The sequence below is a fragment of the Oreochromis niloticus genome, linkage group LG5 (assembly GCF_001858045.2).
Source record: "Oreochromis niloticus isolate F11D_XX linkage group LG5, O_niloticus_UMD_NMBU, whole genome shotgun sequence".
Classification (NCBI taxonomy): domain Eukaryota; kingdom Metazoa; phylum Chordata; class Actinopteri; order Cichliformes; family Cichlidae; genus Oreochromis; species Oreochromis niloticus.
The window spans coordinates 15,739,289-15,762,508 of record NC_031970.2 but is presented as its reverse complement, the minus strand read 5'-3'; the positions used below and the strand labels follow the sequence as shown (position 1 = coordinate 15,762,508).

Sequence of the window (23,220 nt, the reverse complement as noted above, 5' to 3'; positions counted from 1 at the left end):
GTAATCCAGATCGTAATCAGGAGATGGCAGGAAGACAGTTTTAATATGAAGCAGGGTTTTTTGTTGCAGTTTGATTAGGACAAGCTAACAAAGCTACTTGGGTGGGTTTAGTGAAAATAGACTAAAATAAACTCTTCAGCAACAATTAACCCTTTAGTACAAGGCAGATCTTACGCATCTGCATTGTGTTGGGCCCCTACGGATCATTAAAGACTAAAACGTGACTCTAAAACAATCCTTGTCCTTCTAAAGCATTGGAGCATCTTTGACAGAAGCTCCTCAGAAAACAAGCAAGACTTTACATTTTAAGAAGTCAGTTTAATGACACAAAACAAAACACATCAGTTAACATCAGTGACCCCACTGAACGAGACATGTAGCATGAAAAATCCTCTGACCTCATTCAAACAGCAGCCTTTTCAAACATTTAATCAAACTGCGACGTGCTGCATGAGTTTTAGCAGCAGCTGTCGGTCATCTGCATCAACCATCACAAACAGCTGCTGGATGAATTTTGTTTCACTGTAATACCGTTTCAGAAGCAAAAACAATGTTATGAAAGATGCACAGCAGGAAGGCCACTCAAACAAGTTCAATAATCATTTGCTTATATTAAAAAAGTAGGTCAGCATGACTTTCATCATAACGCGTCTCATAACCACAGCTGCAGTCCTTCAGGCTGTCAGAGTGGTCAAGTGTAGTGGTTATGGCTTCAATTTAAAAACATAAAATAAAAAGTCAATGGAGCAAAAATGCATATTAAAAACAACGGCTTTGAGACATTTTGAATTTGTCTTTTCTCCACACTTTATATTAATATGAGGGGAAAATGCCTCTGAAGGGACTTTTAAATCTAATTTCTAAATGTGTGCCACTGCTGCATAAGACAGTATTTAAAACAGAAGTTTAAGTCTAACCTTAACCAGGTGTTTGAAGCATCCATCCTCCATCAAACCAGAATTATTTGCCATAAACAGATTTTTATTTTAACCATCTGTCTGACAGGAACTCGCATATCCCTCATACAGAGAGAAGCAGCAGATTTAGACCTGCTGTAAAAAAGCAGATTATATCTAGGAGTACCTTAAGAATAGGGTGACCAGGTCATTTAAATTTCATCTCCCTTCTTCCACATTTTGAGACCATCTCCACATAGTTTGTTAAGGTTTACTAAAGTAAGCACGTGTTTCACAGGAAACGTGTCTAGAAAACCTTTCTGCTGATGTGAGGATCTAGAATGAAATCAAAAGATAATTATCAGACAGAACAGCAGTTCTAACACAAGAAAGAAAAAGGAAATGCGAGACAAGACCACAGAAATAAACATCAGCTTCATTTTATGCTTCTCAAAGTCAGGGAAAATGCATTCAAATGACATGTCACATGATCAAAGTCAAACATGTGACCTAAAACTAAACATTTTTATCTTAACGTAGTTTACTGGGATCTGGTCACCCTACACGAGAACTACTGATGATAAACACGATGTTTAAAAATTAAATATCAAGTTAATAATGCTAAATGATAATATTGTAAATAATGGTGTAACTGTTTGTAGTTCAGCGTCTCACTGCACTATTTTGATTTTAATCAACTTCTTTCTTCTAATTTTTTGCAAATTTACAGAATAACTTAAAATGTCATTATTGCTACTTTTTCATATAAATATTAAATACTGTTAGATTTCATCTCCTCATTTGTATATAATTTGGGTTTTTGATGGCGTGATTTGAACCTTCCTGATGTTCCAGTCTCTTATCACATCTCTGTTGATAAGAGACTTGTTTCTTTTGGAGAAAAATCTACAAATTCAAGATGTCCCTGTGCCTCCAGAGCAGTGTAAATATTCTCGTAAAAGCTATTCAGCGCTGCAGTGGCGTCACTATAGTTAATAATTAGCAAAGACATCTGTTTGAATAGCAAAATAATTATCATACATCCTCATATGTGGGCGAACATTTTACTTTACAGCTTTATGTACAAAAAAACTCCTCAGTTGCTACACTGTGGAATAAGAATAGCCCTCCATTAAAAAATTAAAAGTTGTAAAATATTACTGTTTTTTTTTGTTTTTAAAATACAAATATAAAATTTGCATGGTTGCCCAACAACCAGATGTCACAGGTTATTCCAACCAGTACATTTTTTTGTCTTTACAGTTGTCTGCGTAATAAAAAAGGCAAAATTCAAAGCATTTATAAAACAGCTGTTACATGATGGCAGGAAAACACATCCACAAGCTTGCAAGTCCATTCAATGTTCCGATGATGTGCAATGCAAACATAAAATAACTGTATGTGCCGACGTATGTATTCTCTTTCAGAAAAATGAGAACGAGGCGTTTTAATTTGTTTTCTGAAAATACAAACTGCCAAGTTGTTAAACCATTATTGCTTTTACGTTTTAGAAAATGTACAGAAATCTTTGAAATATCACAGATCATAGTGATGCAATCATAAAATTCAACATTTAGCTGGCTTTCCTGATTTTCATGTTTAATCATTGTGTGCTATGAAGGAGCTGTTGCTGCAGCTTGACTTTTAATATTAATTTTTAGCTTTATATCTATTTCCACACAAACACTTTTCATTTTGTTAATATGGGCTCTAAATAATCTGACAGGTTAACTAACGGTTACACTGACTCACTGCACCATCTTGTGGTACAAAGTGGTATTACATATAGGGCAGCCAGTCGAGATCTCTTTAGTCAAAGTGGTTTTTGTTCACAATGTGTTCGATAGCTTTAGCTCATTTTGAAAGGTTTGAGGTAAAACAAGCAAACAAACAAAAAGTCTCAAAAGAATTTAAACCTCCTAAAATTAAATATAATGTGAAGAATCAGCATCTGTGTATTATCCTGAGCAACCGTGACCACTATTTTACATACAAAGTTCATTGTTTGTTAGTCATTAGAATGAATACATTTTAAAGCACAGCAGTGCCATTTTTGAAAGCCCCCCATCCATCTATCCATTTTCTGCCTCCTTTTTGGAACCAGTTCACAGGCCCAGCAGCCTCAGCAGAGTCATCTAAAACTCCCTGTCACCAGCTCTTCTGGGGAGACAACCAAGTGTTCACAAGCCAGCTGAGAGACAATCTCTCCAGCGTGTCCTGGTTTGCACTGAGACCTCCTTCCAGCAGGACATGCCTAACACGCCTCATCTAGGAGATGCTCTGGAGGCATCTTACGCTGATGAACCACCACAACTGCCTCCTTTCTAGAAATGTAGATAAGCAGCTTCAGTTTAACACTCTGTACCACAGCTGACTCCACACACATCTGTCTGCCCAGCTCCCACTCCACTCCACCCTCACTCCTGAACAAGAACACACAAAACCCTCCAATTCAGGTAGCAACTTATTCCCAATCCACATGGAGCACTCCACCCTTACTGAGTCTCAGACTTTGTGTCATCCAAACTGCTCTACAATCAAAAACGTTTTTTTCAGGTGAATAAGACAGAACAGCTTCTATTTATCTTTGTACAAGTTGTTGACATTTTTCAGGAAAAAACTAAACAGAAAATAAACCTTTTTAAAGTCAAAACAACTGACAGTTTATTTCAGTTCATAGTAAGGACTTGAAAGTGCATTAAAATAATTGCTTAAAAGAGCTGTTTTGGCTTTTAAAAAGTTTATTTTTCTATGAACGGTCTTGAGCGGAAACAGATACGCAGTTTGATCCTGCGATGAGAAACAAACGTTTAAGAATTGCGCTGGGAAGAGTAAACAGCTTTAAAGATGCCAAATCAAACATGTGGCGCCAACTGCTGCAGTGATCCCCCACTTTTCTCTACATTACAGGGACATTTGCTGGATTTTATTACTTTTATGAACCAGTGAAAAACTTTCCAGAAAGAAAGGAAGGCTCAAGCTTCAGTTTTTCACAATAAAAGTCCATTCCATCATTTCATTTTTTAAAGAGTTAAATATAAGAAATTGGAAAATACTTCAAGTTTAAAAGTGTTAAAATGGCCAAATAACTTCTAAGAAAAATTTTGTGAACCCTTTAAAATCGAAGTCAATAAGATACAGGAATAACCTCATTGTGATAGTGACACAGAAACTAATCAGGAGAAAAGAAGGAAGTTCACAAAACAACACACAGTATTTCAGAAAGTTAATCTCTCATTATTACCGATTATCATAAAACAATAATTATCTCTAGAAATCAAACTTTGGGTTCTAGCTCATATTTTTTGGTGTCCTCTCATTCATTCAAATGAAAAACGTTTTTTCTTTTAAAAGGTATCTTTTAAATTTGCATTGCTGCAAGTATTTTTCAAATGATCTATTTTTCTTTCTTGGTGGATACGGGCTTGTAAAGTTCACACTCGAGCAGGTCAAAGATTTTCCTCACCTGTCGGAGGAGATTCTACATGATTTTACACAACAGTGACACAAAAATTCAGAAGTTAAAAAAACAAAACAAAGCAAACAACAACAAAAAAACAAACAAATATAAAAACCATTCTGAATTTTGTTTTGATAGGTCATGTAACGATCATGTGACATGGATAAAAGAAGATGACTGGCTCCTGCAGAGAGTTACTGCAGGGGTCGCTGGTGGTTAGTGCTGTGTGTGTGTTTTAGTAACATCCCATTATAAAGCACTGCTTGGCTCAGCTTGTTTGCATAAAGGTGTGTGGTGTGAGAAGGGCACACTGGTCCTGTTATGGATGAAGTGCACTTCTTTGGGAAACTTTTTACATTTCCGGATTTTGTTCAGTTAGACTGCAGCGACCCGCCATCAAAGTTTAAAAAAAAAAAAAAAAATGTTAAGGAGGTAAAAACGCCCAGGGTCAAAGGTCAGTAAAAGTCATCTTCTTGTTGCTTGCGCACGCAGCCTCAGACTGTTCAGAAAATGCTATCAGGATCGAGCCCTCCAGGCTTTCTTCATGTAGTAATGTAGCAGTGATTTAAAAAAAGAAAAAAAAAAAAGTAGCAGTTTTTAAACACTTCCTGATCGATCCTGGTTCGACTGGTCATCTTTATAAAAAAAAAAAAAACCATGATCACTGAAATGCTGTTTAGTCTGACTCATTGTGAGCTAGCACCCAAGTATGTGCTTTCCATCTTAGACCCGAGCAGATTTAAACTGGCACCCAGTCCGAGTAAAAGAGGGTCCACGTCACCCTCACCTTGGAAACCGACTGGGAGGAAAGCCACTAGGCACCCCCACCCAAAACTTTAAAACAAGCTTTAACTGGGGTTAGTGTTGCAGGCTGCAGGGTTAGAGGTCAGAGCGTGGTGGGCTTGTGAAGGATGCCCTGCAGGTCCTCTGGTAAGGTCAGGATGACACCCTCGATATGGGCTCTCAGCTTCTCCAAGGTCCCGGGACGCACCGGTAACTTCTCCCTCTCCGCCTGAGTCTGCAGCAAAGAGCACAGTGAGACAAAAACGCTTCACCCAACAGGCTGAAGATGCAGCAGATGCCAGATACCAGGTGCAGCAGCAGGGATTACTAACAAGCACAGCCATGTATGCTGTGTTAGTAAAAGTAAAGTAAAAGAAGTGGGAGGAATACAAGGCAGGGAGAAAAGGTTCTGGGAACAGCTGTATTAAAAAAAATTATTTTTTTTAAAAAAAAAACAACTTCCATGATTTAAATTTCATGGACCTTGAGTTGAAGGTCATCTGCCCGAGAAAGAGGATGACCTTAACCCGCCATCCTCCTGGGCGTGTTCAGGCAGGTTCCAGTGACTGCACACATCCTGTTCTGACCATTTGCACTGTGAGCTTTGCAATTTCTGACACAGCTCAAACTTTACAGAGAGTAAAGATCAATTTCTGCTTCAAGCGGACCTGAATGTCATGTTTAAAATCAGTTTTCCATCCAAGAGTCCACAGCTCCCAGATCTGAAAGAAGCTGGGTTCCCACAGCTTAAGCCCAGTTAGATTTTAGACTTTGGCACTCCTCCTAAATTTATTTTAGGTTTTTTAAATTAGCTTGTAATCTTGAATGATGTCAGTTCTTCATTTCTTATGATACATCCATCCATCCATGCAACACATAAAAAACTATGCTACGCACTCACTTCACTGCCTTATAAAAGACTAGCACACACTTTAATCCAACAGATAAACCGGTCATGCTGCCTATGGTTCAGATTCAGTGCAGTTTTACAGTAGCTGAAGTTTCTTCCAGATATTCACATGCTTATTTAGCTTACTTAGCACCATGTTAGCATTACTCAACTCTTCCCAATAAATGACACCCCAGCCAGAAGACATGTAGCCAGTGCAGTAATTATGGTGGATGTGCAGCATGTTGACACTGCACTGAATATTTAATGTAAAACAAAAAACCTAGTTTGGGGTGCATGTCAAGTGTGTGCTGATTGAGAATGGACAGATAATGCAGGCACATTTTGGTTTTGATTTTTATAGATCCATTCCCAGAACTTTTTGACCTCACTTCCTATTAACTATGCAAGAAAAAAAAGAGCTGCAGGACTATAAGCTGTTGTGCTAGTAGGAGAGCAGTAGTTTAGCAGTAAAAGTACAGGAGGTTAGAGGCAGTAGTGTTAAAGTTATAGACCATGAATCATCTTTACAGACCAGTTTGTCTTTCAGCTTCAGGACCAGATCGACTGTCTCCACCTCAGTGTGCTTCTGGATTCTCTTCTGTAGATCCTGCAGAAGAACAAATGACGTGGACATCGATAAAGGTGTCTGGGACTCAATTCAAGGTAACTCATTACATTTTATGACTCAATTCAACACTGATATCTGCTTTAAGATATACAGAGCTTTACCCAATGGCATCACTTAACTACTTTCTAACATCCCATCCATGTAAGAACAAAAAAAAAAAATAATAATAATAATAATAATAATAATAATAATAATAATAATAATAATTATGCTCAACTTTATGTTCAGAGGGCCAAAACCTCAGACCACTCTAAACACAGTTAGTTTAATCTTGAATCTGTATGATGCTTTGGATATTGCCTTTATATGGTCCCTTAAGCCCCACCCACCTGCTGTTCAAAACTTGAGGAGCCAATCAGAAGTTAACTTAAAAGCATAAAACACTAAAATGATGTTTCAGACAGACTCAGCCCGATCTTTATACACTCCAAGCCTTTCTCCTCCTCACCTCCTCACACAGCGCCTCGAGGTGCAGGGCTTCCAGTTTCTGTGTCATCTCTTTCCTCCTGTTGCGGAACCAGCCGTCAAAGTTGGGAGACTTGAGGAAATGCCTTCAAATTTAAAAAAAAAGAAAAAAAAAAGGAGTTCATATGACACTCAGGATAGTCTGCATTTCTACAACATGTCAGTGATTCACTACTGACATCCTTTCAGTCTGTGTTACAATCAAACCATTCATACTTAACCCAGTAAAAGCTTCCATGGCTTATGAGCTTAAAAAATACAGATTACCATCTGATAAATTAATTTCTGCAGATAGATTTTATAATAAAGGCCTATGCCTGCACCTGTAGAGTCCTATCCAGTCTCCTTTCAGTCTGGACGTAAGCTGAGGTCCAGCTTTCTCCAGTGTCTTCATGAAGTCCTGCTGTATGAACGGTCGTAGCTGAGGAGGACTCTTCCAGGGACTGATGGACTTTTGGAGAGGCATCAGACTGGCCACGTACCGCTCCTGCATCACATGTACAAATCATTTTAGTTGAAGCCTAAAATGCTTATTGTCATTTATAAAATTAAAATTACATATTTACAGCTTCACAGCACAATGCATCAGAGTTAAATCCACTTCTGTAAAATCTTTCAAACTCAGAGCTTCAACTCTAAAAACACAGCATTCATTATAGAGTTCTAGGATCTGATTGGAGGATACCACAGACATAAAGTAATTGGTTGTTACCAGTGGAATGATGAAGCTTTGTGTAAGTTCTAAGAAGTAGCGTCGAAGAATTGCATTCTGGGCTGCAGAGGGTCTCTTCTGTTGAACACCCTGCAAAACAAGAAAATACATAAAAATATTTCATATTTTCAATAATGAATAAGGTGATACTTTAAAATGGGAAACATCTCACCTTTTGAAGCTGTTTGATGATTTCTTCATCTTTGTTGAGATACGGTTTATATGCAGTGTACACACCTACAGAACACACACACACACACACACTTATCAGACTGTTTTTTAGTTATTGCGGGACCTCTTGCACAATTTGTCGGTGTGTGTGTGTGTGTGTGTGTGTGTGTGTGTGTGTGAGTGAGTGAGTGAGTGAGTGAGAGGAGAGATTTCATGTAATGTATTAAAAAAATAAAAAATCTTCATAATACAGAAAAATAAATGGAATACAAAGGGGATGTGAAATATTTACCGGGTTTAGAGTCCAGAGTTTTGAGGTTTTTCAGTTTCTTGACTTTCATCTGCTTGGCCATCTCTCCTGCGAGTACCAGGTGGTGAAAAGAGTGATCGGACAGGTTAATATTTCTCCTCCATTTCCAATACATCATTACCTACTGTAGTATCCTGATATCCTGAAAATCTAGATGATAAACAAAGCCACGAAAAAACATGCAGAGCCAGTCTATAAAAGTATGGGATACAGGATATCAACACACTTTTTGGACAGAGACATCTTTTTGGTCAGGTTTGAGACCCTGTATGTCTCAGTTTGCTGAAGCTGTAATGTTTACCTGCTTGTTTCATGTCTCCGATGCGGATGATGTGCGGCCAGTGCTGCAGAGTTTTTGCAAAAAAAGGATTGGTCACTCCTAGAATGACTGACGGCCTGCAGAAACACAGATTAATAACTTTTAACACCAATAAGCAAAAAACAATTTTCAACACTCAACAAATTTCTCCCAAAGTAGCTTCTGTTCATTGGCTCCATCTTAAATTGGAATTTCAAACATCCTGAATGACCACGCCCCATCAAGACGTTTTTTCCTGCTGCTGTATGGAGTGGCAGCCTGTTCCAGCAGCTCCTGTTGCTATTTTATAAAATTTATTTGAAGGTGAAATAGATACTTTTTGTTTTACAAATCTACTCGTGGTTTTCTGCATATCCCCTCTTGGCAACAGAATCTTCACCAGCTGATCGCTCCACTGTCCACAAATTTATCCCAGCTAATAATACCAATGACACAACAGCATGGCATAATTTTATTTTTAATCATTTATTTTTACTTACGGAGCCTGCGTCCTGGTGGTGTACTCCTTAAACTCACTGTCATGAATGGTGAAGTACGGCCGGAAATCACTGCAGTAACGCAGAGGAGCAATGCAGCTGCAGAGGGGGAAAAAAAAAAAAAAACATTAAAAAAATTTTCTAACATTTTGAAACTAGAGCGTTTACTGAACCTTCTGACAAATTAAAAAGAGGAGGAGGAGGAGGAGGAGGAGGAGGAGGAGGAGAAGGAGAAGAAGAAGAAGAAGAAATAATTAAATGTCAGTTTTAATATTTGAGTTTTAATTTGTGTAAGTTTTGGTACATCTGGCATTTTTGTGCCTTTTTTTTAACATTTTTAAAAACACGTGAAGGTGACAGGATTAAGGGTTGTTTTTTTTTTTTTTTTAAATTAATAAAATCGCACTGATTTTGTAGAGATCTCAAGTATTCACAATTTAAATATAATATGCTTGGCATATTCTAGGCCAAGCCCATTTTAAACAAATCAGCATTTTACTGACGCATATGCCAGTATGCATTGGATGAAAATCAACCTTTCTGATCACTGTACAAACAGAAACATATGTAGACCGACTCATTTGCTGGGCTATAAATTACACTTTATAACACATTTATAACAGGAAGACATTTCTAGGTGTCATACATCCAATTTTCCTGGACATGAAGACACAAAATTATGTAAAAATTAGCTTTGGGTTTGTTGTCAGGTACAGGTCAATGTATTATCCTGGCACAATAACTGCTGCTAACTTACCTGACCAACGCTAGCACAGTATCAGATGACTCTGCTGGTGATGGCGCCATGACAACAAGTGCCTCCCCCAGCAACACCAACTCCCAAAGCATCTGGAGATGGAAGAAGACTGGATAGAAACACCTGGGGGGGGACAATGAGTGGAGTAAGTCTCTTTACCAATGTTTGCAAACCAGTCAATTTTGGCAATGTCAAAGACACACGCCTGTGTTGCATTCTCAGGTCGAACCTTGTTGAACTGCTAGATTTCAAATTTATTCATTTACCTCAGAACCTGAAAGTCTTAAAGGGTTTCAGTAGATTTGGTCAGGAGCACAACCACCAAGCTGGGTGATTAATATTCTTTTTTACCTGAATACAGAATATGCTAATTTACCCTTCCTGACAGCAGAGCACCAAAAACAGTAACTCTAACCTTTTAATAATGGGCATGACTATTCATTTTGTCTGCACTTCCCCCACAGAGACACAGGGTAGAAGCAAGTTTTAAGAGACGCCAACTAAACACTGAAATTAACCCTCCTTGTGAAAGGTCTGTCTTCACTTTCTCTCAGTGGATTTTATTGTTTTGTTGTTGTTTTTTTGATAAGCCGTTGTCCTCAGCTGAAGCATCAAGTGATATTGTTCTTGATTCAATGGCAGTACCATTACTAAGCAGCAGGTGGGGAAAAAACATGTCAGAAGCATGAAGAACACTGTGACAGAGGATTAAAATTTCTGTGTTAAATCTACCCTGTAGGTACACGTTACACCTTAACCTGACGTGTACGTCCCTGGAAATTCACACCGATGCAGTCTGCAGCCAACTGGCTCATTCAGTGCCACGCACCAGGTTTCAGACAGATCAGTAAGAGCATAACAATTATTACCTTGATGTAAGTTATGATGATCAGCAATATAAGGACACACATTTGTAACAAATGGATGGAGATTGCTTTTCTCAACTTACACCAAATACAATCCCAACATACATTATCATACAAAAGCAAGTCACTAAAAAATATCCAAAAATTACCTAAACAATCCTAACATATAAATAACGCTAACCTAATCTAGACATTGTCACACAACAATAATGGTAAAATACATAAAATATTCTGGCAGCACAGTGCAGAAAGAAGGTCCCGAGTTCGACTCCACCATCTGGGAGGACGGTGGAATTTCTGCGTGAAGTTCCTCCCAGAGTCCAAACACATGTAATTATTGAGGTTAGGTTAATTGGTGATTCTATAGGTGTGAATGACAGCTGGGATATACTCTAGCAACCCTGATAAGCAGTAGAAAATGGATGGATGCCAGCGACCAAGACTCACACCAAAAGACAGAGACATGACAACAAGCTAATTAACACCAATCACAAGCTTCAATGTGGCAATGAGACTATTATGTAACATAGGTTGCATCTTAGGCGCTATAAAGATTCAGTCTAAATCAGCCTTGACCTGCAGGACTCACCTGAAGAGGTCCACTTCATGAATTGTTGGGAGCACAATGGACACCATGCTATCACTCTATAACACAAAAACACACTTCCAGCTTTAATATTCACATAATGCTCAGTGTGTCATCACAGACATCATACAGACACTGAGTGTGTGTGTGTATGTGTAAGATCACCTGGGCGGATTGGACCAGCTGTGACGTTCCTGGTTTATCATAAGAGGTTGGGATGCGAACCTGCAGCACATAGCACAGATTTTCATCAGAGAAACAACGACATACAACCACATTTGTGATTAGTAATGGCCTTTTCTAATTCTGTTTAGGTCCTTCTTACTAGTATTATCCACAGGCATATAGAAGAGTTCGTCCTGAAAAGAGGCTCATGCAAATCTTAAATGGCTGAAGTCATGAAAGAGTGCATCTCTAGCAGCAGCTGGGAACATCATCTCAAATATAAGACCAAGCCTCACTCCACATTATGTTTAGTGCAATCGTAATTCATGAACTGAATCATCTTTGGAAACTTGTCATTTTGGACTGGACAAAATCTTTTTGATTTGAAGTTTATTTGAACTTTTAGACAGAAACTATTTTTAGTTTCTTGTTTGCAGATTATTTTTGTTTAAATACTACTAGCACTTTAATTTGTATTACTTAAATAATATTATTTATTTCATTTTTACTCTGTCATATTGAAAAATGTTAGAAATACATTTGATTATTTTCAAATTGTTTCCTGGGTTTTTATTTTAATTTGCTGTGGGACGAGACAACAGGGTGATGGAGCCTAGAACAGAAGGTCTGCCCACAGGAAGCGGAGATAAGAGTTACTGAAATAGTCGTTGACTAATCGAGTAATTGAAGAAAATAATCTTTAGTTACAACCCTACCCTAGACTTAAGACATGCATCCTTACGATAGTCAAACTCGTTTCATACTTTTACGAGCATGTCTGGAGTCATTGTAGCCACTGCTGTTGTTATGTTCCCTACCAGCAACCACGTAAAATTCAAAAATTCATTCTAATAACACGTTTTGATCATTAACAGTGAACGACTGCTGAATTAAAGCACTTTGAAATCAGATTTTTATTTATTTTTTTAAATACAAATGTATTAAAACACTCATTAAAGTGATAAACTTAACTAAACCAAGCCTTCAGTCCCAGAACTGTACCAATTTGTATTCTTTAAAACAAAATAAAAGACATGAAGGATACAGAAGTAGTGAACCAACTCCATAACATTGAAAACATTGACGTTACCTCACTAAGCCCCTAAATCCTGCTTTAAAGTACAGGTTTCTGCTGACTGCGAAGGATTCTTGTTCTACCTGAACAAGACTGCCTGATTAAACAAATATTTGCCTATCGTGGGAAATTGAATCAAGCCATCTTTAAAGTTATTAATTAGACCTGATCTTTACCTGTCACGACATGTCAAAACTAAACGTCTGCTGGTTTCAACTTAGTGAGTGAGTGTACCTTGAGGACTACACCCATGATAGGCAGCGTCAGGATTCGTCCAGGATGAGGCGTTGGCCAGCGATCGATGTCATTACAAGCTATCAAACACAACAACAATTTTGAATTAAAAAAAGATCTTCTCTGAAAACAGAAAAAGGGATTTATTTAAGTACACAGAAATAATTGGCTGCCTCTCTGATATTATTCTTCTTCTGTGGCAAGACAAGTTCACAGTCAGCTACAGTCACTGCTCACCCTCAGTGAGCTCACATGGCACGTTCCAGTTCTCCATCAGAAACAGGAAGTGTATGTATCAAGTGTATGTATGTAGTCTGGGTCCAAAAAATTAAGACAGACAATGAGAAAGTGGCTTAAACTGCAACTGCAACTAGATTTTGATAGCTGTGGTTTCAAACAGACTTCACGTCCCATGAAGTCTCAAGCAGGTTTCATACTTTCCACATCTGCAAGTCCACTAGGGTCTGCTTTGGTCTCTGATGCAAATTCCATTGTCAGACAGTAAATGCAATGGTCAAAATGTCTGCCTGTTTTTTTCTAATCATGAGTACTGTACTGTGGAAAATTTAGATTTCAATGCACCAACTACGCATGGCAGGCAGGCCCAGGTAGCTGACTTCAACGAAGTATAACAGGAAGGACTGCTCGGCCGTTGTGTCTCCAGCTTTCAGTGTCATTTGTGGAACAGAGTATAATCCACCCTCAACAGAAAAGTGCTTTCTGACTTGGCAAACCACTTGTGATTTACAATTCCTTAGTCAATGTGCAATCAAACTTTCAAAATAAGAGGATCATCCCTTACCAAATTAAAGATGGCATCATTGCCTTATACTGGTCGATATTAATCTATAATCAACTAGAATCTACAATCCCTTTAAATAGTTTCCAATTAGACATGGGTAAAACAATGGGTTGGCCGACCCTCCAAGGCTCCCACCCCTTCCTGATTACTTTCAGGAGCAGTCTGGGAAGCTCATCAAAAAAGTGGCTGCACCTGAGAGGTAGGAGTGCCCTACAGGACAACCCGTCTTTCAGTCCACACCGTTTCCACTTATAGTTCGTTTACTCTGATCCGAATCAGCTGATGAGTTCGTAAACTTAGTTTAGTACTTTTTTCACATTGTTTGGTTTGGTGTGTTTTTTTTCACACAAAGAACTCCAAGCAAGCCAAAATGCATCACTACAAACCATGCGAGTCCACTCAATGGCCAGGAGCAATGAGTGCAGCAACAAAAGTAAATACAGGAAGAAGGTGCTGTGTTCTGGACCACTGGAGAACATGGAGAATTTACATTCATTTCACAGCTAGCTGCTAGTCCCTACAGACCTTTGCATATCTGTAGTACCTTCCCACATTGAGAATACAAAGCATACGTGGCTATGGGACATTTTTTATCTCAAACTTGTAACATACACCTTGCAGGATCAGGGTCGGATCACATCACACCATAAACAAACCACTCTGGGGTTTATTCCTCCAAACGGTCACAGTGCAGCTGTTTTGGACTATACTTAAGTCCAATTACTGTGAACTAAATGGACTAAACACCACAGGTGTGAAAACACACTTATTCACGATCCTCTCTTGGTTTGTTTGGTTATTTTGTTTTTGCAGCCTTATCCAACTTTATATACTTTTTCAATGAGACACCTTAGGTGGCACTGTTTACCATACTCTCACATCTCACTGCACCAATTCTTGATTAGGTAATTTGACTGACTAATTAAACCCTACTGTGCGTGGGCTCTCCTTGTTTGTTACTAGCCTGGGTGAAATTAGTGAAAAGCAGTATTTCCAACACATATTAGATATTAAATATTAGAGACACTGACATTAGAGGGAAAAACTTGCTCTAAGAGGACATTTCTATTTTGTGGTTTTTGGTTGATGAAAGTAAAGCAAAAGAAAAAACAAAAAACAAGCTGTTTTAGTCATTTTAAAATTATATTTACCTTTTTATTTTCCTGTTTCTCTGAATCAGACAGTGACAGTTTGGTTTGGCTGTCAACATCTTAAATTGTACCTTAGTCCTAAGTAAAACATCTTTTTCAGGTCTGACCATATCAATTACATCTCATTTTGCTGTATTCTTGAATTCCTCAAAACCTAAACAGACGAGAGGAAACTCATTCCTGAGAATATATATAAAATACATGTCTTGTAATTAAATGTGCAACAAACTGGTTTCTCTAAACTTTGTAAGAGGGGAACCAAGCTTACAGTGACATCTGATAAACCCAGAAGTCTCAGTACAGGGGACCTGCTGCCAAGCTGATATGTTGTGCCATCAAAATAAAAATGCTGAAACTAGATATAACGAGGATGTGAAAGCATTGTGAAAGTGTGAACTAAGGACTGTGCAGTTAACTCTTCTGGACCACACGGAGCTGAGACTGGATTACATAAATGATTACATACAGACAGGTAATCAAACTGACCAGCCTCCAGGCAGGGCTCCTGTTTCTCAAAGTATTCAGGAGCCATAATCTTCAGCAGCGAGTGGAAGAAGGTCACATAGGGCAGCTGACTGATCAAGACGAGAGACTGGAAAGAGACAGGCACAGCAAGAAAGAAAGAAAAAAAAAAGGGAATTGTATTTTCAGACATTTCATCAGTATGTAATTTTTTTAGTGGTTTGATTTTGATTTTGTCTGAAAGATGTCAGAATACAGTGACCCGACAATCCCTCATTTTGTCTAGTAATAGATCAAACCCCAAAGGGCGTCAGCTAGCAAAAGCAGAAAACTACAAGAAATCTCAAAAGTGTCACAAAACAAAGACCTGGAACAAATAAATATCTTATGGTTTTTAAACTGCAAATAAAAACAGAATCAAACCCACAGCTTGAACCAGTGTATGCTCGACATGGGCCTTTGTTTCTTATTTTAACCCTCTGTGTACCTGCGGTCATGATAAAGTATAATGTTACATTTGCACCACATTAAATCCATCAATCGCATCATCAGTCTATTAAGGAAGGTGCCAAATAAACATAAGGTGAATTAATTTGGCATTTGTTCAGTGATCAGATGGGAGGAGTGAGATGCAAAGGCCTTTTGAAATAACGTGGGGTAAAAATAAAACATTTTAGATATTTATATATCAAATTTAACATGCATGCAGTTTTTATATCGCTAATACAGTTAATCGCAATGTAACCTTGCCTGATGTGGGAGTACTACTATCGTAAGCCTAAAATCATAACCAAGAGGTGTTGCTGAAACCATTTAATCTCTGAAATGTGGAATAAAAATAGCTTAAAACCATCATTAGTCCTATTGTGGTAATAGGAAGCATAATCTCTCTCAAATGTTACGTTGTTTTAACACAGTGCATAGTGTGCTGGATCCTTGTTCATGCTTAAGTTTTCTATCACCGGCTGTATTTAGTCCTCCTGCAGTATGACACTGACCTTCTGGAAGTATCCTCTCTTCAGAGATTTGTCTCGCACCTGACGGAAGTACACATAACCGTAGTAATGGCCCTGCTCCCTCTGTAACACACACACACACAGCAAATTATCAGTTCACAGATTCTTATTTTACTCTCAGCACACAAAACTCTACACTGTGCAGTTTATGCGCCTACAGAGCTGTGTGTGTGTTAATGAGCGGTGCCTGACCTTCAGACAAGGTGGCGCGTCTCTGTCAGTGGTTTCCAAGAAGCAGCCAAGTGATGTCTTCCTGTTGGAACCCTGCCGGAACCGGAAGCAGAACTGTGTGTCACCAAGGCAACCTGGAAAAAGAGGGCAGAGCAATGACTGATTGTCACCCACAGTAAACAAGACACATTTTAAGACCTGAATAAAAACATATGGGAGAAAATCAGCAAACACGGGAAACCAATCATGTTTTTGTGGTGATGCACGGGGTTTAATTTAATTAAGCTTAAATAAAGTTTTGTTTATAAAATATCCAGACAGCCACCCAGATTTAATCCAAGATGGCTGCAGTATTTATAGGAGGATTTCATTAAAAGCCCAGATTATCCCAGCTTCCAAACACTATGCAAAAAAATATGGTGAATACATTTTAATATGGATGCATATTCCAGTATTTTCTAAGCTCAGACTAGCACATAGAACCAAAATATGCATAAGCTGGGAAAAAAATAAAAATCACTTCATAAAGACACAATAGCAAAGGAGTGCTACAAAACTTTAGGAACATTTAAAACTTGTACTAAATTATTCTTTAAGCCCAAGTCACTTGGGTTTGAAAATCAAAAAACATACAACTTAATTTGTTCTGAAGACGAAAAACTGCACTGTCCTCAGCTAACCTTAAACTAAGATTATAAGTGTGATTATAAATAGTTTTTTTTTTTTTAAAATCACCTTTGAAAAACAAGAAACAAAAACACTGCAGAATCCACCACAACCTATTTCTGTACATATTTGCATTGTGCACACTTTTAAAAATAAAGAATTTAAAAAATGTACGCTGCAGAAAAACGTGACCTCGATGAGCACTGGTCAGCTCTTCCAGCCTGCATCCTCTGGTCTTTTAGACAAACAGGAAGAGGAAAACGGAAGGAAAAAGGAAACAGGAAGTCCTGCATAAGCCATCAACCAGAAGTTAACCTCAGCAGGAGGTCCACACATCCTTAGACAGAGAAAATGAGCTTTAGGACATTCAAAGAAAGACAAACACTTCAGCTCAGGCTGATAGACTTAAAAAGCATTCCACTTCATAAGTCACGCATACATAAGCACACACTTCCAGGAGCGCCAAGACTCCATGACATCATTCAGTCAGGTTGCATTCAAGACCACACAGCATGAAAACAGGCCACTGCTGCCTGACCACAGCTCAACCACAGCTCTGAATTAATTTTGAGTTTCACTCAAACATTTCACCTGCAAACCTGAGAAGAGCAAACACAGTCCGAATACTTCTGTGTGTACTTAAAGAAAGACTTTAAAGCTCTTTGCTTTATTTTCCACAAATCACATCAGTCCTCTTTTAACAACAAGTTGACCAATGCCATGTAGAGTTCACAGGACAGGCAACATCAAAATTAAATAAGTTTTTACAAATGACTTGACTTTTTACCCCCTCCCCCAGTAGAGATGGAGAAGAGGCAGGTCTGAGCATCTCCACTTAAATTGCTGCTTGCTCAGCCTGGACTCAGTTAAGTGGAAGGAAACGGATGGAGGTAGTCGCACAAATGTAGAGCAACCTGACATCTAGCCTATTCATTTATGCACAACAACTTGTTTTATAAAGCTCTATTGGGTATGAGAAGCATGAAGAGTTAGCACTTTCCAAATAAAGAGCACAACAACAACAAAAAAAATTTCACTATTTATTCTGAATTCCCAAAGTGGATTAACGACAAATGATGCCAACTCTGTTCAGGATGTAAGCCTAAATTATGGACAACACACAGAGAGAGGAAGAGAGCTGCAGTTCCTCAGTTTAATGTCTCTCTCCCCCTTTCTCTCTGACAAACACCTACAGTGAGATATATATATAGCAGCCCTGTAAGCAGTCTGTCCTAATCCTGTCTTCAAACTGAGGGCAGCAGGTTCCTCAGCTTCACCCCCCTCTGACTCAGTAAACTAAAACACACACCTGCGGGCAAACACACAAAGCCACAGTGGTGTTTGTACATGGGTGTGTGGTGAGAGTGCCAACCACTATACCCTAATCTATCTTACACTTAATATTTTAGTAATTAACAAAAACACATCTAAGAGTATCTGTGAAAAAAAAAAAAGAATAAGTACAATTTTTTTATGACTTAATGCTGTTCAGCTGATATCCATCCACCTACAGTTACTTCTCCAAATATTTATGGACCTATGCAGTGGATTTTAAATCAAACAATCAAGATGTGACTGAAGTGTAGACTCTCAGCTTTAATCCAAAGTGTTTAGAAGGAGTATTGCATTAACTACAGGAATGACTGTTTAGGAATTACAACCATTTTTATACACATCCCACACAGAGTTGGAAAGAGCTGCACCTAGCATTACAGCCAACACCTTGTATAAACTAGGTCTTTTTAAGCAGAACACAACCAGATGTTGGCAAATATTTTCCATCACTGATGGAAAAATCTGAAAGCTGTTTAAAAAAAAAAAAAAAAAATACAATAATGTAAGGTGTGTCTCTCATGATTACAGAGGTGCAGAAAGAGTGCCTATTTTGTATGTTATCTTGTTTGCAAATCAAAAACCGTGCAGTGCGTAAGCTCTTCTGATGAGGATGTGCATGTATTTGTCCTTCTGAGATGACCTAGTTCAGGCCACAGATTTTATCCGCCATGCTTTGGTTCACTAAAATGTGACAGTAACGCTACTTAATTATCTCATCAAGCCAGTCAAACTGTAGAACGGTTCTGAAAAAGCAACAAGGCAAAACTGGACCTTGATTTGGATTAGAACCAGCTCCAGCCCCAGTTTGGTGGATACAAGGTAAGAGAAAAAGGCTGAAACACAAACTCACCTGAGTTGGAGTCAGGAAATGAAAGGTAGCAGATGCTTGTTTTCTGAAAGAAGAGCAAATATTTAGTTTATGTCCTGTCCTCTTTTATTACATCAGCTCAGGTTTACATACCCATACTAAGCTTTTCCTGCCTCAGAATGGGCCTTTGTGAATCAATCCATCAACATGTGATGCTTTTTAACATGTCAATAAATGTTCCAAAAACAAACCTTTCTTTAAAAAAATAAAATAAAGAATAAAAAAAATCCCGCCCATTCAGTGTAACTCACCTCTTTCTCCGACAGTTTGGAATGATGAGGATAAATGACCTGGAAGAGAAAACAAAAAACAACACTTTACCCAAGGAAGAAGCTCACAAATGCACAACTGAAAACTTTGGTCAGCCTCTTTTCAGTGCTGTGCTTAAGTTGTTAAACTGTAAAAAGAGAAAATTTTAATAGAATGCAAAGATGTTATAAACTGATTTTAATGTGACTGAGAGACAAAGATAAAAGCTAAAACACAGGAGTTAAATTATGTTTCACGGTGAAGATTTCTTTCACCATAAAAATAAATAAATAAATGAATAAATACAACCCAATAAAAACCCACAAACACACACAGAAATGAGCAAATTCAAATTATTTTTTAAAACTATTGTATAATGTTAACTGTTTATACAATACATACAATTTTTGTAGTTCTAAGTGTTTCTTTAAAGTACTTAAAAAAAATAGCTGTACTTTTACAATTTTAGTTTTCCTTTAGTATACAAATGATCTACAGTGTTTATATTTTTCAAACTAGAAATGTATCAATGACAACATTTTGGTTTAATACTTGTGTTGACATTTGCTTTCAAATGTTTTATTAAACATTTTAAAACAAAACTTTTATAGTCTTTTCAGTTTTTCATTGCACAATTTGTTAATATTTGCACAGTTAGAAAAAATGTATCTTACACAAAAGACAAACATCAGTCACTAACATCAGCAAATTTATCTAAAAATTTAATATTGAACTTTATCTATATTCAAGTTAGAGGTGGGAATGATCCGACATCCCTAGATACAATATTATCAAAATATTTCTCTCAAAATATGATGCTGTTGCCATTTTTAACATTTTGTGACATGCTGTATTTTCGGAACATATATTGCGAATTATCACCTTTTTTAAAAACAGCAAATTATCTCCTCACAGTTAAACTTTGTCAATATTTATATTTTAACTAATAAGATGACGTTATCTTACTTCATTTTTTTTTTTTTTTGCTGCAAAATTAAATCATCAACTACACCAAAATGGTCATTAGAACCACTCACAAATGTTGCTGTAAGTCAGAGTCAGTCTGCTATCAGTCTGTGATTGAATAAGGTCAAGTTGGCAACTACATGCAATCTGTTTCTGATAATGCGCAATTAACTGTTATACACAATCAAAAATCACATAATTCAACTATTATATTTGCACTCAACCAGCTAACACGTAGTTGAGTTGAGTCCCTTCCAGTTGTGCTCATGGACAAAGACTCATTCAGAGCAACAAAAGCATCTTGGCAATCATTCTGCATTTATAAATTAGACAGCAATTATTTACAAACCTTCGACAGTGTCTCTGACAGCGATTTCAGTCAGTCCAAGTCACACTGCAACTGTCTGCATAAAGGTTGTCTCCTGAACTGCCTCTGAACTTCGGGGTAACTTTGTCAAGCTAAGTGTGTCCAGTGGTTTTGGTTGAACCAGTTTAATGTTAAGTTTGTTAACCTAATGTTACCTCAGCATGGTGACATGAGATGAGCCATCTTGTTGGTAGTACTCCCAGAGTATTTTAAATATTTAATTTAAAAAAATCAGTATCTGGTATTCCTATATCATTACAGTATCGTGATACTATGCTGTATTGATTTTCCCCCCACTCCTAATTCAAGTCAAATTTTGATATACACAATTTTAAAAAAAATAAACAAATATGCTGATCCTAGTACTGCTGATGAATTTACCGTACTAAGTACTACATCCAATTAGTAAATCAAAATTATAAAATGCTCTGTAGTCTTAGTGTAGCTCAGTCCGCTGCAGAAAGTGAAACAGAAAGACCTGAAGAAGTCTGAATCTGCATAGTTGTTTTGCATTTAAACATTGTTATCAGGTTACTGATTAATGTGTGTTTCTATAACTCCTGTGAGGTCAACAGGTGTTTGTTTTGTTAGCCTTGGTGACTTCAGTAGGATTCAAAATATTTGGGTACCGTTTTAACCTCCTAGGACCCATCACATTTTGGGTTATTTAGACCAAAATACTGAATTTTGCTCTACAAAGGCCTGATATCCACTTCCGAGGACATTATACTGCTACTGTTCTATCAAAATTTTAAACGAATATCCTCATATGTGGCTCTTATTTTTCTTAAAGACAAAAATAAGGTTAAAAAAAAAAAAAATATCTGGTAATTCTTTGTTTTTACATTCATCGGGCCCCAATATGTCCAAATATCAAAGAGAAATTAAAAATGCATGCCGTGTAAGAGTTCGGGTCTTAGGAGGTTAAGTTGAATGATTTTTTTTTTGTTTGTTTGTTTTAAATATGCAACTTTCTGCAAAATACCTCCATTTGAAGTTATAGCCTGAGTGATGCAGTGGCTGCTGGGACAGACTAACGTCAGCTAAGGACACCAAACACGCTTCGCCGTAAGCTAGGCATTGTCATAAAGTGATCCTAAGGTAAAATGTTCTGCTAGTTTTGTAAAGCGTGTGTGCACTCGTGTAATCATTGTTAAATCAAAGAGTGGCAAAATGAAAGCAGCTAATGAAAGTGATTTGTTCACTCCCCTCCAAGAATTAGCCCAAGCCATAAAAAACTGCTAACTTAGACATTTGTAGCCTTACTGAGTTTAACATGACCCCGCTGTCCCCGGCGGATACTTTTGTCTCACCTCCACCGCCTGTCCGAGCTCCAGGTCGAAGCCGACCACACAAATGCAGTGCAGCCAGGCGGAGAAACGGTCCCAGGGCAGCAGAAGAGCCTCCTCCGTCTCCTCGTCGCCTCCAGGCCCTGGGGGTAGCGTTATCTCCTCGGCCGGGGAGATGCTGCTAGCGTCCTGGTCGTCCAGATCCTCCGGCTCTTCGACCGGCTCCCCCAGCTCCTCCGGGCCTTGCAGAGCCATAGCTACGGCCCGACACCGGACACCGAGATGCTCTGAAGAATGTTAACGGTTTCCTAAATAAGTTTAATGGTATTTCAGGCCAGCTTGTCCGCAGGTAACAACAGGAGGCAAGGAACGGTGTAGAAAGTAGCCACTTAGCTTTCAATTAGCATTTCAGCAGCAACGTATTACGTTCTTTGAGCAACGTCATCACGTACAAATGTCCCTGAGCTGACTTCTACATGCCGTATTAAATAATCCATATAAAATCAATAAACAAATAATTACGTAGTTGTATTTAATATGTGGTCTAATTTTTCCAAATGGTTTGCACACAGACATACAAAGAAATTGTTAAAAAGACATAAAACATGGTAGAAGAGATTTTTCTTTTCAAATCAAAGCTTTTAAAATCAAAATTATGAGATCCAAAGTCAAACATTAGACCTGCTAAGTCACAGCATAACCTAGTTAAGACAAAACATTCTAAGCTAGTAAACCTAAATGTAAACCTAAACTCTAAGTAGAAATTAAGAGATGTTTATGAGATTTTTTTTTTTTTTTAAAGATTTATTTATGTAGCACTTTTCAAAAATTGAAGTCACAACGTGCTTTATACAGATAATAATCTAAGTAAGAGGTGTCAAACATGGTCCAGTGGCCAAACCCAGACCCAGGCTGACAATAGGTGTAGTTCAACACACTGGCTTTGTAAAGTGTAAGTGATGAAGTCAGTGGTTATTACAGTGTTTCAGTAGCAAAAATTCAATGCTCATCGTTTTTGATACCAGATTGGTTTCATCTTTTTTAAGATCTTGGTAGTGGCTAAGATGGGTGTTTTCAGATTGT

The 23,220-nt window shown here is 37.9% G+C and overlaps 1 protein-coding gene across 1 annotated transcript; it reads right to left on the bottom strand.

The window, feature by feature from the left end:
• Positions 1-297: 297 nt before the first annotated feature.
• Positions 298-22,674, bottom strand: dennd6a (DENN/MADD domain containing 6A). The gene is made up of 19 exons (XM_003448424.5): positions 22,162-22,674; positions 19,518-19,556; positions 19,249-19,291; positions 16,419-16,531; positions 16,209-16,289; positions 15,235-15,340; positions 12,796-12,875; positions 11,487-11,546; positions 11,325-11,380; positions 9,870-9,992; positions 9,116-9,211; positions 8,619-8,713; positions 8,300-8,365; positions 8,009-8,073; positions 7,837-7,926; positions 7,448-7,611; positions 7,108-7,210; positions 6,564-6,638; positions 298-5,374 (listed from the first exon to the last, which is right to left on the bottom strand). The coding sequence occupies exons 1-19, from the start codon at positions 22,390-22,392 to the stop codon at positions 5,243-5,245; spliced, it is 1,818 nt and encodes a 605-aa protein (XP_003448472.1). The 5' UTR covers positions 22,393-22,674; the 3' UTR covers positions 298-5,242.
• Between the last annotated feature and the right edge of the window lie 546 nt (positions 22,675-23,220).

Excerpts from the sequence above, each read along its gene's own strand:
- dennd6a (XM_003448424.5), bottom strand. The coding sequence starts at position 22,392 with ATGGCTCTGCAAGGCCCGGAGGAGCTGGGGGAGCCGGTCGAAGAGCCG. Across the intron at positions 8,714-9,115 it reads ACCACCAGGACGCAGGCTCC|GCCGTCAGTCATTCTAGGAG; the intron begins GTAAGTAAAAAT and ends GTGTTTCTGCAG. Across the intron at positions 7,211-7,447 it reads GACTGGATAGGACTCTACAG|GCATTTCCTCAAGTCTCCCA; the intron begins GTGCAGGCATAG and ends TTAAATTTGAAG.